At 53.0% G+C, this 11,852-nt stretch overlaps 1 protein-coding gene across 1 annotated transcript; it reads right to left on the reverse strand.

Moving 5' to 3' along the window:
- Window positions 1–5,214: 5,214 nt before the first annotated feature.
- Window positions 5,215–10,818, reverse strand: CCL22 (C-C motif chemokine ligand 22). Its single transcript, XM_003943485.4, has 3 exons — window positions 10,727–10,818; window positions 9,062–9,185; window positions 5,215–6,188 (listed from the first exon to the last, which is right to left on the reverse strand). The coding sequence occupies exons 1-3, from the start codon at window positions 10,797–10,799 to the stop codon at window positions 6,107–6,109; spliced, it is 279 nt and encodes a 92-aa protein (XP_003943534.1). The 5' UTR covers window positions 10,800–10,818; the 3' UTR covers window positions 5,215–6,106.
- Window positions 10,819–11,852: the final 1,034 nt, after the last annotated feature.

Genomic DNA, 11,852 nt, shown 5'->3' on the forward strand with positions numbered 1-11,852 from the left:
TAGGACCCGGCCTGGGGCCCCTGGCTCCTACATGGGCAACACACAAAAGGCCAGCAGGGCCGAGGAATAGAAAGCAGGGTGCTGGCGGGCCGGGAGGGACCCAGGGCCCCTCCATTCTGGGTCTGACAAGCTCTTCTTTAATCCAGGGAATACCTTGTTCAAATCAGGACGGACCCTCAAGTTTCCCCTCTTAGAATCCCAAGCTCCTGGGGGATGTTGTTGATCTACGCATCTCTGGATCCCAGCAGGGAGCCTGCAGTCAGCAGGGGCTTGGTTCAGGGTCTGCTGAAAGAAGGATCGAGTCCAACTTCATATGGACAGATGGGGAAACTGAGACCCGGAGCCACCCCAGGTTACCTATAGCATCAGGGTGGAGAACCTCCCTCCCACCACCAAGATGAGCAGAATGCGGGGAGCTCAGGACCCAGGAGAGTGCCTTAGCCTCCCTGCCTCCACCTCCCCGATTTGCACCCACTCCTATCTCTGCTCTGGCCCCAGACCAGAGAACAACATGGGTGCCAACCCATCCCTGATAACTCTGGCTCTTGGCTCCTCAACTCTGCAGCTGTGCCCTGGAGAAACCCTGCCTCTCGTGCGGCCTGAGTTCTCCATCTGCCCAAGGAGGGCATTGGGCTAGTGCACCGGGGAAGAGCTTCCCAGCATCGGCCCTCCAAGGTCATTCTCCATGAGAGGTGGCAACAGAACCACACAGGGCCAGCCAGCAGGCTTTCAGTGAAGGCTGCAGAGGCTTGCCAGCCTTGGGAGCACATTAAAACACAGCCCGCCTTCATGGAAGCCATCCCTAAAGGCAGTGGCAGCAATCCCTGAGACTCCAGAAGAGGCAGCAGCCCTGCCTTGGGCCAGGACTGAGTTGTACTGGTGTCTTGAGGGAAACCAATTGTAGAGCCAGCATCCCACGCTACGAGCCAGATACTGGGCAGAGGGGTCACAGATCCCAAGGCCAGGGACCTCTCTCTCCTCAGCCCCCCCCCCCCCAGTGGGCTGCCTGGGGCATGGGGTTATGAGGCTAGATACTTCCTGAGGTGGCAGAGCACCCTTGGCAGGGCCCAACGTCCACTTATGCTCAAAGAATCTGTCCTGGCCTGTGCACATGGGAAGCGACTAGCCTTCTCATTCCCACTGTCCAATCCCTCTTTTTATAACTGGGGAAACTGAGACCCAGAGAGGGACAAGGAGGGATCAAAACTGAGGTCCAGTGTTCTTTCTGCTCTGCCCATGCAAGGACAGAGGAGGAGCCCGGGTGCGATGGCTCACGCCTGTAATCCCAGCACTTTGGGAGGCCAAGGTGGGTGGATCACCTGAGATCAGGAGTTCGAGACCAGCCTGGCCAACATGATGAAATCCTGGCTCTACTAAAAATTTTAAAAGTTAGCTGGGCATGGTGGTGCACGCCTGTAATCCATCTAGTTGGGAGGCTGAGGCTGCAGCTGAGCCAAAATTACACCACACTGCACTCCAGCCGGGGTGACAGAGCGAGACTCCATCTCAAAAAAAAAAAAAAAGAACAGAGGATGAAGAAGGGGTAGGGGTGGAATGAAAAAGAAAGGGAGAAGGGAAAATAGGAGAGAAAGGGGAGAGAGAGAAGAGAGGAGGAAGGGTATAAGGAAGGGGTGGAAAGGAAGAGAGGGGAGGAGGGAGAAGACGGGAGGAGGAAGGGGGCCTGCCCAGGGAAGCGGTACACTTAGTAAAGGCAGGAGCTAGGTGAGGCCCACTGCTGGGGAATAGAGATCCTTACTTCCTGGCACCCGACTATGTTCCAAAGAAGTATTTAAAAAGCAAGGGCTTTGGGGCCTAGTGCAGTGGTTCACGCCTGTAATCCCAGCACTTTGGGAGGCCGAGGTGGGCGGATCACCTGAGGTCAGGAGTTCTAGACCAGCCTGGCCAACATAGTGAAACCCCATCTCTACTAAAAATACCAAAAAAAATTAGCTGAATGTGGTGGTGGGCACCTGTAATCCCAGCTGCGCGGGAGGCTGAGGCAGGAGAATCGCTTGAACCCGGGAGGCAGAGGGTGCACCCACTGCACTCCAGTCTGGGTGACGGAGCGAAACTCTGTCTCTAAATAAATAAATAAATACATACATCAGCAGGACTCCACCACGGAGAAGGGGTATTGCCTTATCCAGCCTAGGTGACAGAGTAAAACTCTGTCCGCGCCCCCTCACCACCAACCGGCCAAAAAAAAACAGAGCAAAGTCAAGTCCATTGTCTTACACAATGTTCTCGTTCCTAATTTAGTTATTTCCTCGTGATGTCACCTAATTTGTTCCTCTATCCTATTTATTTCCTGTAAACCGAGAGTTAGATCTAAAGGCTTGATTAGACCCAGGCCGCATACTCTTGGCAAGAATCTGTTATGAGTATTACTGTAGGTATATTTCACACGGCCCAGTTGCTCCACTTTTCTTTGGGGGAATGGGATTGATGGATCAATGGGTGATTGCTAGACATCTTTACTGAAGAAGAATTAGTCCCCTTACGATTTGAAAGTCAGCTGTGGCCTGTGGTGCTGGCACCCTACCACATACATGCAGGCAGGATTTTGACAGATCATTCCAGGCAGAGGCGAAAGCCTTACCAAGGTGGAAGGTACAGGATGTATTCAGGGGTGGGGAACGGCTCGATGCCATTGGCTCCCAGGGAGGCTGTGGCTGGGCCAAACTGCACAGAATTGTGAAGCGGGCTTGAAGAATGAGGATGCTGTTGACAGGCAGGAGAGAGCTTGGAAGGTCTTGGGCTGAGGGATAACTAGAGTAACGATGAGAAAAAAAAAAAATGAGCAGCACTGGACAGCAAAAATATTTCCTCTGGGGTGGGGTGGGGATGGTGAGAATGGGGGTGTCCCTGTCCCCACCTTCCACAAGCCCTCAGGTGGCCAGGACCCTGTGCCCCAGAGAGCAGGAAGCCTGTGCTGTTCTTGAGGGGCATAAGAGACTCCCTCAGGCCTGGAGGTAGCACAGAAGCAGCTCTGGAGAGGATGGGGAGATCGGGGCACTCCCGCAGGATCTGGGCGGGATAAGGGAGGGGCATGAGCAGGGGGCCACCCTGCCACCACCTCCAGGTATTTCCTGATACTCCCTCCCTCTCTCCAGTGTCTGCTGGTTCAGGGGAAGGTGACGGGTGAGTGGCTGAGTGACTGACTATGCTGCTGAAAGCTCTAGACTGCGATCATGGGTTCAGCAAATCCTCCTGACAGGGAGGCTGAGGCAGGAGGATCATTTCAGCCCAGGAGTTTGAGACCAGCTTGGGCAACATGGCAAAACCCCGTCTCTACAAAAATCAGCCAGGAAGGCATAAATAGAAAATCCCAGGGCCCCTGGGGCCCAGCCCCACCCAGCTCTCCCAGCTTATCTTTTCTGGACAGTAAGGAGGGCTGCCCACATGTGCTCAGCGTTTCCTCTGCCTGTGCCCACACTGGCTGTACCCGAAGGAAGGGGCCTGGGTCCCTGAATGACCACATGGAAGGTTGCCCAAGACTGAGAATGCTTGATTAGACTTTGTGTGAGAAGAAAGAACTTCTGCTGAGTTGAGCCACCGAGATTTGGAGGTGTTTGTTGCAAGAGGTAGCCGTTCCCAGCTAATGCTCCCTCCCTCCATCCAGCGTCTGCCGGTGCAGGGGGAAGGTGAAGGGTGAGTGGCTGAGTGACTATTGCTGCTGAAAGCTCTAGACTTGGGGACTGTGTTCATGGTTTCAGCAAATCCTCCTGACAGCTGGTGCCAAGATGGGCTGGGAACTCTGGGGCAAATGTCTGGGCTTCCCATCAGCACCTGTGCAGCCACTTCCAGGTCCTTGTGTCCTGCCCAGACTCCCCACCACTCACACGGTGACCTTGGGCAACGCACCGCCTATTTCAGCGTGAAGGCTTCCCCAGTGGGAGAGAGGAGATCATGGCGCCCCCTGCCCCATCTCACAGGTACAGCAAATGCCAGGCGCAATGACTCACTCCTATAATTCCAGCACTTTGGGAGGCCGAGGCAGGAGGATCGTTTGAGCCCAGGAGTTTGAGACCAGCCTGGGTAACATGGCAAAACCCCGTCTCTACAAAATTCAGTCAGGAAGGCATAGATAGACCCAAATTGCAGTCTTCAGCCTGGCCCAACCACCTGAAAACGGTCTCCACCCAGGGTTTCTTCACTCAGTTACACCCCATTCTCTGCCTCCCGCCAGAGAGAGAGAGAGAGAGAGAGAGAGAGCGAGAGCGCTACCCTACCACAGCCAGCTTCCTCCCAGGGCCACCCTGTCCCCCTCTCACATAGTTCCTAAAATTATTCAATTCATCCATTTGGCTTCTTAAGTATTTACTCTGTTTTCATACACATATATAACTCTAGCTTTTAATACCAAGCCAAGGGTAGTCATTCACACCATTGCATGAATTTGCTTCTCTGCTATTTAGGGAAGGAGGCAGGGAAAGTGGAATGGGGGTGTACTCTGAAGAGGTCCTGGGTATTGGAGGTTGGAGGACCATCCAAAAAAAAGCCTGAGGGGAGAAGGATGTGTAAGCAGACATGAAAGTAGGTAAAATGGGGAAGAAAGGAATAGGAGTCTCCTCCTAGGAAAAAACCGGGGAAGGTTGGGCGCAGTGGCTCATGCCTGTAATCCCAGCACTTTGGGAGGCCAAGGAGGGTGGATCACTTGAGGTCAGGAGTTCAAGACCAGTCTGGCCAACATGGTGAAACCCTGTCTCTACTAAAAATACAAAAATTAGCCAGGCCTGATGACACACACCTGTAATCCCAGCTACTTGGGAGGTGGAGGCAGGAGAATTGCTTGAACCCAGAAGGTGGAGGTTGCAGTGAGCTGACATCACGCCGCTGCACTCCAGCCTGGGCGACAGAATGAGACCCTGTCATAAAATAAAAAGGGGTGGGGGTGGGGGGCAGGCACGGTGGCCCATGCCTCTCATTCCAGCACTTTGGGAGGCCAAGGTGGGCAAATTATCTGAGGTCAGGAATTCGAGACCAGCCTGACCAACATGGTGAAACCTCATCTCTACTAAAAATACAAAGATTAGTCAGGCATGGTGGCAGGCAACTGTAATCCCAGCTACTCGGGAGGCTGAGGCAGGAGAATCGCTTGAACCCGGGAGACGGAGGCTGCAGTGAGCCAAGACTGCACCATTGCACTCCAACCTGGGCAACAAGAGCAAAACTCCATCTCAAAAAAAAAAAAAAAAGAAAGAAAGCCGGGGGAGGGGGTGGGAGTAGGGGAAGAAAGGTGAATCTGGGCAAATTTGGAGCTTCACACTGAGACAGCGGGGCCCTTTCTAGTGACCTTGAGTCACTGTATTGACATGTAACTGCCTTTTGGCAGGGAGAGGGGAGGGACATGAGTTTTATTGATTTTGTCTGCAGCCACTTTCTGGACTCCGATTCTGAGCCAGGCCCTGTCTGCAGTGCTCCTAGAGGCTGGGAGATGAGAGCAACTTAGATATAAACTTTGGTCCAAGAAGTGGGGAGGTAGGGGACAAGCCCCCAAATCCCAAGAATCTGGGCAGACTATGACTAGGGCCATTAAGAGGGGACAGAGGGCCAGGGGACGTCTCATACATGAAATGCAATTACCAGCTGCTTGGGCAAGCAATGCCTTATAGGGCTGGTGGGGCTACACAGGTGCAGGTGGTGAGACTTGCTGGGTGTCGGCGACATCCCGGGCAAAGACCCCGCAGTGGGGTGTGTGGTATGGGTTTGGAGAACAGGGAGCTAGAACCCAACATGCATGAAGGGAAGTGGGCAGGCTGGAGACGGGGATGGAACCCAGATCCAGAGGGCCGCGTGCAGGCTTGGGAGCCCTGACCTCAGCTTAGGGCCATAGGGAGCCATGGGAGGGTTTGAGCAGGGGAAGTCACTGATGGGAATAGGACCCATTGGCTGCAGGGAGGCAGAGGATGGGTTAGAGGGGTCAGGGAGGAGATGGGAGTGACAGCATGGAGGGGACCAAGGATGACAGCCTCAGGGATGGAGATCAGGGAATGCAGAGAGTTGGCACAGGCTTCCGGCGGGGAGCAGCTGTAATGGCAGGGAGGTAGGGCTCCTGAGCCTTCCTGGAGGAGCCAAGGCCATGGTCATCAGAGTAGGTTCCTCATTATCTCAGCTTCTTGAGAACCATCTTCACCCAGGGTGCTCCGGGGTCGGCACAGATCTCCTTATCCCTGAATGTTTGCAAGCTGGAAGGAGAAGACCCCAGAGACAATGCAGCAACATTAGCATGCAAGAAGGATTAGCATTTATGAACCACCTACAGTATGCAGGGCTCAGCATTCATGAGTCACCTACTGCACGTAAGGTTACCTGCTAAATAGAGTGGTTCAAAATTTATGAGCTACCTGTGGTCTGAAAAGAATATTTCTTAAGAGGAAGAGGAGGTCAGGAGCTCATGCCTGTAATTCCAGCACTTTGGGAGGCCAAGGCAGGAAGATCGTTTGAACCTAGGAGTTCGAGCCCATCCTGGGCAACATGGCAAAACCCTGTCTCTACAAGAACACATAAGTCAGCTAGGCATGGTGGCATGCACCTGTGGTCTCAGCTACCTGGGAAGCTGAGGTAGGAGGATTGTTTGAGCTCAGGAGGTCAAGGCTGCAGTGAGCCCGGATCTCTGCTCCACTGCACTCCAGCCTGGGCAACAGAGGGAGACTCTGTGTGAAAATAAAAAAGAGGAAGAGGAGCAGCAAAGACTTCCAGGACTCTCAGCTCTGTAGTCCCAGTCTTGAGTTCCAGGTCAGGACATGATATAGAATCACCAAGACTTGTTTTTGTTTTGTTTTGTTGTTTTTGTTTTTGTTTTTTGAGATGGAGTCTCTTGTCACTCAGGCTGGAGTGCAGTGGCATGATCTCGGCTCACTGCAATCTCCACCTCCAGGTTCAAGCAATCCTCCTGCCTCAGCCTCCCAAGTAGTTGGGGTTACAGGCATGCGCCACCATGCCCAGCTAATTTTTGTATTTTTAGTAGAAACAGGGTTTCCCCATGTTGGCCAGGCTGGTCTTGAACTCCTGACCTCAGGTGATCTGCCTGTCTCCGCTTCCCAAGGTGCTAAGATTACAGGTGTGAGCCACGGCACCCAGCCAGAATCCCCAAGAGTCTTATATCACTAAACTACTGTGAGCCCCAAGACACATTCTTTCTAGGGTCCCTTCTGGCTCAAAATCCAATGATCACAAATGATTGATTGATTGATCGATTGATGATTGATTTTAAAGACAGGGTCTTTGGCTCAGGCTTGTCTTGAACTCCTGGCCTCAAGTGATCCTCCCAACTAGGCCTCCCAAAGTGCTGAGATTACACATGTAAGCCACTAGGTTCAGCATTTTTTTTTTTTTTTTCAACAAGACAGAGTCTTACTAAGTTACCAAGCCAGTCTCAAAATCCAGGGCTCAGGCAATCCTCCAGTCTCAGCCTCTGGAACTACCGTGCCCAGCAATTGAGCATCTATTATGTGCCAGACTTTGAGCTCTTCACCTTCCTCTCACTATTACTGTGCCCTGCAGTGCTCCAGAGGCCCCCTAACCTCTCTGTGCTCATTTCCTCATCTGTAAAAAGGGGACCATGATGACACATACCGCATAGGGTAGTTCCAAGAATGAAATGAGTTCACATTTTTAAAGTGCTTACAGCCATGGCTAGCACTTAGCAAGCACTCTCCGTGTGTTCGATAAATACAAATAAGTGAAATAAGTAAAGCTTATTACTCCATTATACTGTTGGGGAAACTGAGGCTCAGAGTTAAAGAGACAAGAACGCTGAGAGGGTTTCCTGCTTCAGCCTTCTTTATTATTCGCCTGTAGATCCCTCAAAGAGATGGGATCAGCAGTGAAGAAGAGGAAGATGAGAAGATAATGGAGCCCTAAAGCGGGTCATGAGCCCCCAAATCAGCCTCCCCTGGTGTGTGATTTAGTGGGCAGCAGGTTCTGAGCATTTGGAAAACCAGCCAGAGAGGCTACCACAGAGAGAGCAGGACCCGTCACCCAGCCAGGTGCAGGCCTCAGGCCAGGGAAAAGGAGGCAAAGAAGCCACAGAGGAGATCGAGGAATGCAGGAGAAAACCCTGAATGAGGAACCAGGAGTGAGTTCTGGCTCCGCCTGGGCAGCCTTGAGCAGGTCACTGTCCCTTGCTACGCCTGTTTCTCCATCTCTACCATGGGAATCACTGAATCTCCTCGTAAGTGTGTTGTGAGAATTAAACCAGTTAACACAGGTAATGATTAGAACAGTGCCTGGTACTCGGGAGGCACCGTGGAAATTTTAGCTCTTAATGTTATTCTTCTGATCAAAACGGGCTGCCTCGGATGACTCCTGGGAGCCTGGAGAGGATCCAAGATGCTTATAGTGTGCTTTTTTAAAAGATTAAATTACATTAAAAAACAGAGTCTCACTCTGTTGCCCAGGCTGGAGTGAGGCAGAATGATCTCGGCTCACTGCAACCTCCACCTTCCAGGTTCAAGCGATTCTTCCGCCTCAGCCTCCTGAGTATCCGGGACCACAGGCACGCACCACCACACTCAGCTAATTTTGTATTTTTACCAGAGATGAGGTTTTGCCATGTTGACCAGGCTGATCTCGAACTCCTGACCTCAAGTGATCCACCTGCCTTGGCCTCCCAAAGTGCTGGGATTACAGGCGTGAGCCACCGCGCTCAGCTCACCATCCATTTTTGCCAGAACCTGGGATGATCTTTGCTGACTCAGTGACACCAGGCATACTCCTATATCCGCTCTAACCAAATACCCTAGGTGCCACAGCTACTGACTGCCTACTGCCATGCCCACACTGGGCAGTACCCTGTTCACTCAGCTTTGCATCCTCAGAACCTGACATGTCGCCTGGCACATAGGAAGCACCTGATACTATTTGCTGAATGATCACATTATTTTCATATGTCATCCACCCAAGCCTGAACTGAGCCATCTCTTCCAGCCAAGCCATCCTGGAAGGCATCCAATAGCCTGCCACATCCGTGGGTGTATCCCACCCACCAGCATGTGGGCCATCCCAGGCTGTACCCATCAGGCCCTCCCAGGCCCTGTGGCCCCAGCTCCATACTCACACCACGCCAGGCCTCAGGCAGGAGTCTGAGGTCCAATAGAAGGATTTCACCACGCGCCAGGGCAGACGGTAACGGACGTAGTCACGGCAGCAGATGCTGTCTTCCATATTGGCACCGTAGGGGCCTGGGAGAGGGGTACCCAGGGAATTCACAAGCTGGAGCCCAGAGAGGTCACCCTCGGCCCCAGCCCCTGATCTCGGCCTCTTCAGGCTCCAGAAAAAACATGCAATTTTTCTGTTCTCGTGGAAGGATGGTGACCGGAAGATTCTGAGCCCTCCAAGACACTATCCTTAGAGCTTCTAAGAAGCCACTTAGGGCCCAATGTCTACACTCTGGGATAGTCAGCTCCAGGAGCAGGGATTCAGAACAACTAAGCATCAGCTGTACCCCAAGATGAGACTCGGTGACTCTGAGCCACAAGGAGCCTTAGATTCTTGCTGTTCCAGGTGAGGTCCATGGTCCATGGCTTCGGCGTCACCTGGGAGCTTGTCAGAAATGCTCAGCCCCCAGCCCCAGACCCACTGAATCCAGAGTGCATTTTGACAGGCTCCCCAGTGATCTGTCAGCACGTGGGCATTTGGAAAGTCTGCTTCTGCTCATATCTGCTCCAAACCCGTTCAGTGTGCACTGGGGAGCCTGTGGTCCAGAGAGGGGGAGGCACTTGCCCAGGGTCACACAGCAAGATACAGCAGAGTCAGGACCAAAGCTCAACAGAGGACAGTCACATAGACCTGGGTTTGAATGCTGCCTTCCCCTGACTCAGTGGGCCACCCTGACCAAGTCACTGAACACGTCTGAGGCCCAATTTCCTCCTCTGACCAAAGGAGTAATAACAATACCAGCTTCAGAGGGTCTTTAATGCATGAAACGCCACTGCACTCCAGCCTGAGCGATGGAGACTCCATCTCAACAAATAAATAAACAAAATAAAGAATAATTTTAGGCTGGGCGCGGTGGCTCGTGCCTGTAATCCCAGCAGTTTGGGAGGCCAAGACAGGTGGATCACCTGAAGTCAGGAGTTCCAGACCAGCCTGGCCAACATGGTGAAACCCCCTCTTTACTAAAAATACAAATATTAGCTGGACGTGGTGGTGCGTGTCTGTAATCCCAGCTACTGAGGAGGCTGAGGCAGGAGAATCGCTTGAACCCAGGAGGCAGAGGTTGCAGTGAGCCAAGATTGCCCCATTGCACTCCAGCCTGGGCAATAAAAGCAATACTCCATCTCAAAAAATAAAATAAAATAAATAAAAATAGTAATAAATTTTAAAAAAATGGATGGTGGGAGGATAGCACCAGCTTCCCAAGGAAGAGCACTTTGCCCCAGCCCAGCCTTTCTCCATGAAGGCCTGCCCCCTTAGAAGCTCCTCACCCACACCCTCAGGGCCCTGTGCTTGAGTTTTCTGGGGCAGAAGATCCCAAAGCTGTTCTCACCGCAACCCCCAACCTAGCTGAGACAGATCCTAGACTCCAAGTGTTCAAGACTACTCATTCAACAGACATGTAAACTGAGGCCCAGGGAAGCGCTGCAACTAGCCTAAGGCCGCCAAGAGCCAACAGCAGACTGAGGTCGTCAGATCTCAGTCCAGTGCTTGTCCAAGACATGAGGAAGACACCCCAGCGTCCACCCTGGCCTCTGCAGGGGGCCTTCCTGACCCCCAGCCTTACCTGCCTCAGTTGCTTGAAGTGCCACAGCAAGGAGGATTAAGGCAGCCAGGAGCGCGGTCTGTAGGCGAGCCATGCTCTGTCCTGTATGTGTCAGCCCAGGTGTCTGCAAAGGGCCATAGGAGACCTGGTTTTTAAGTGCGCTGGCTCCACCCACAAACCTCACTCACTACCTCTTAGTCACTGGGGTGTCCAGAATCTCTTGACATTCACATCACCAAAAGAACTATCTCTCACTTCCTCCAAAATGGAGAAATTCTCTTTGGTGGGGAACCACTCAGAGGGGACCCCCCCCAACTCTGTCCTCTTCTCTGGTTTCAGAGACTTGTAAAATCCCCCTCTTAGAGGCTAGTGCTCCCTGGGGTCTCCTCACTGTGTGGCTTTGGCCATGTCTGGGTGTCTCTGGGACTTGGTCTCCATATCTGGTAACAGAGATGGTTTCACAGGCCTGTTGACTTCACTGGTTGTAGATCCGGTGCGAGTGCGAAGCAACCCTCACCTGGAATTGAGGCCTGTCTTGCACACTTCGTGCCGGCATCGCTGACCTCTCTTCCATGCGAGGGGCCTGCGAATCCGTCGACCCATCGCCAGCCTCCTCTGGGGCTTCTCGTGAAGTCCACATTGGCCAGGTCATGGATTTCTCAATGGTTTATGAAAAGCACCCACCCACACTTCTGTCCTGCCTGATCTTCCTTCCCGGTGGCTACCAAGCCCTTCCTCCCCAGCTCCCCTCTCAGTCCTTCACCATGGCCGTGTCCCATTGACACTGCTTCCTAAATCCCCCTCAGCTCTGCCCCCTTCTCTGTAACCTCACTGTCCCTGCCCAGTGCAGGCCACCTCCACCTCAGGCTGGGATGCTGGCCCCTCGATGCCGTCCCCACCCTGCAGCAGCCAGAGTAGGCACTCCAGAGCCGCACACTCTCTTTCCTGCTTCAAAACCCTGCTGTGGCTCCCCATTCACCTAAGGGCAGAGCCCGGGCTGCTGTCTGTGGCCTTCAAGGCCCCCTTCGCAGACAGGCCTCTCCCCTGTGGTCTTCCTCCCCTGAGGGATCGCGCCACACTCCTCACAGTTCCTCAAAAGGGACTGTGGTCTGTCCCCGGCCTTAATGTCGCTCTCTACATCCCTACC

The sequence above is a fragment of the Saimiri boliviensis genome, chromosome 1, assembly GCF_048565385.1.
Source record: "Saimiri boliviensis isolate mSaiBol1 chromosome 1, mSaiBol1.pri, whole genome shotgun sequence".
Lineage (NCBI taxonomy): Eukaryota > Metazoa > Chordata > Mammalia > Primates > Cebidae > Saimiri > Saimiri boliviensis.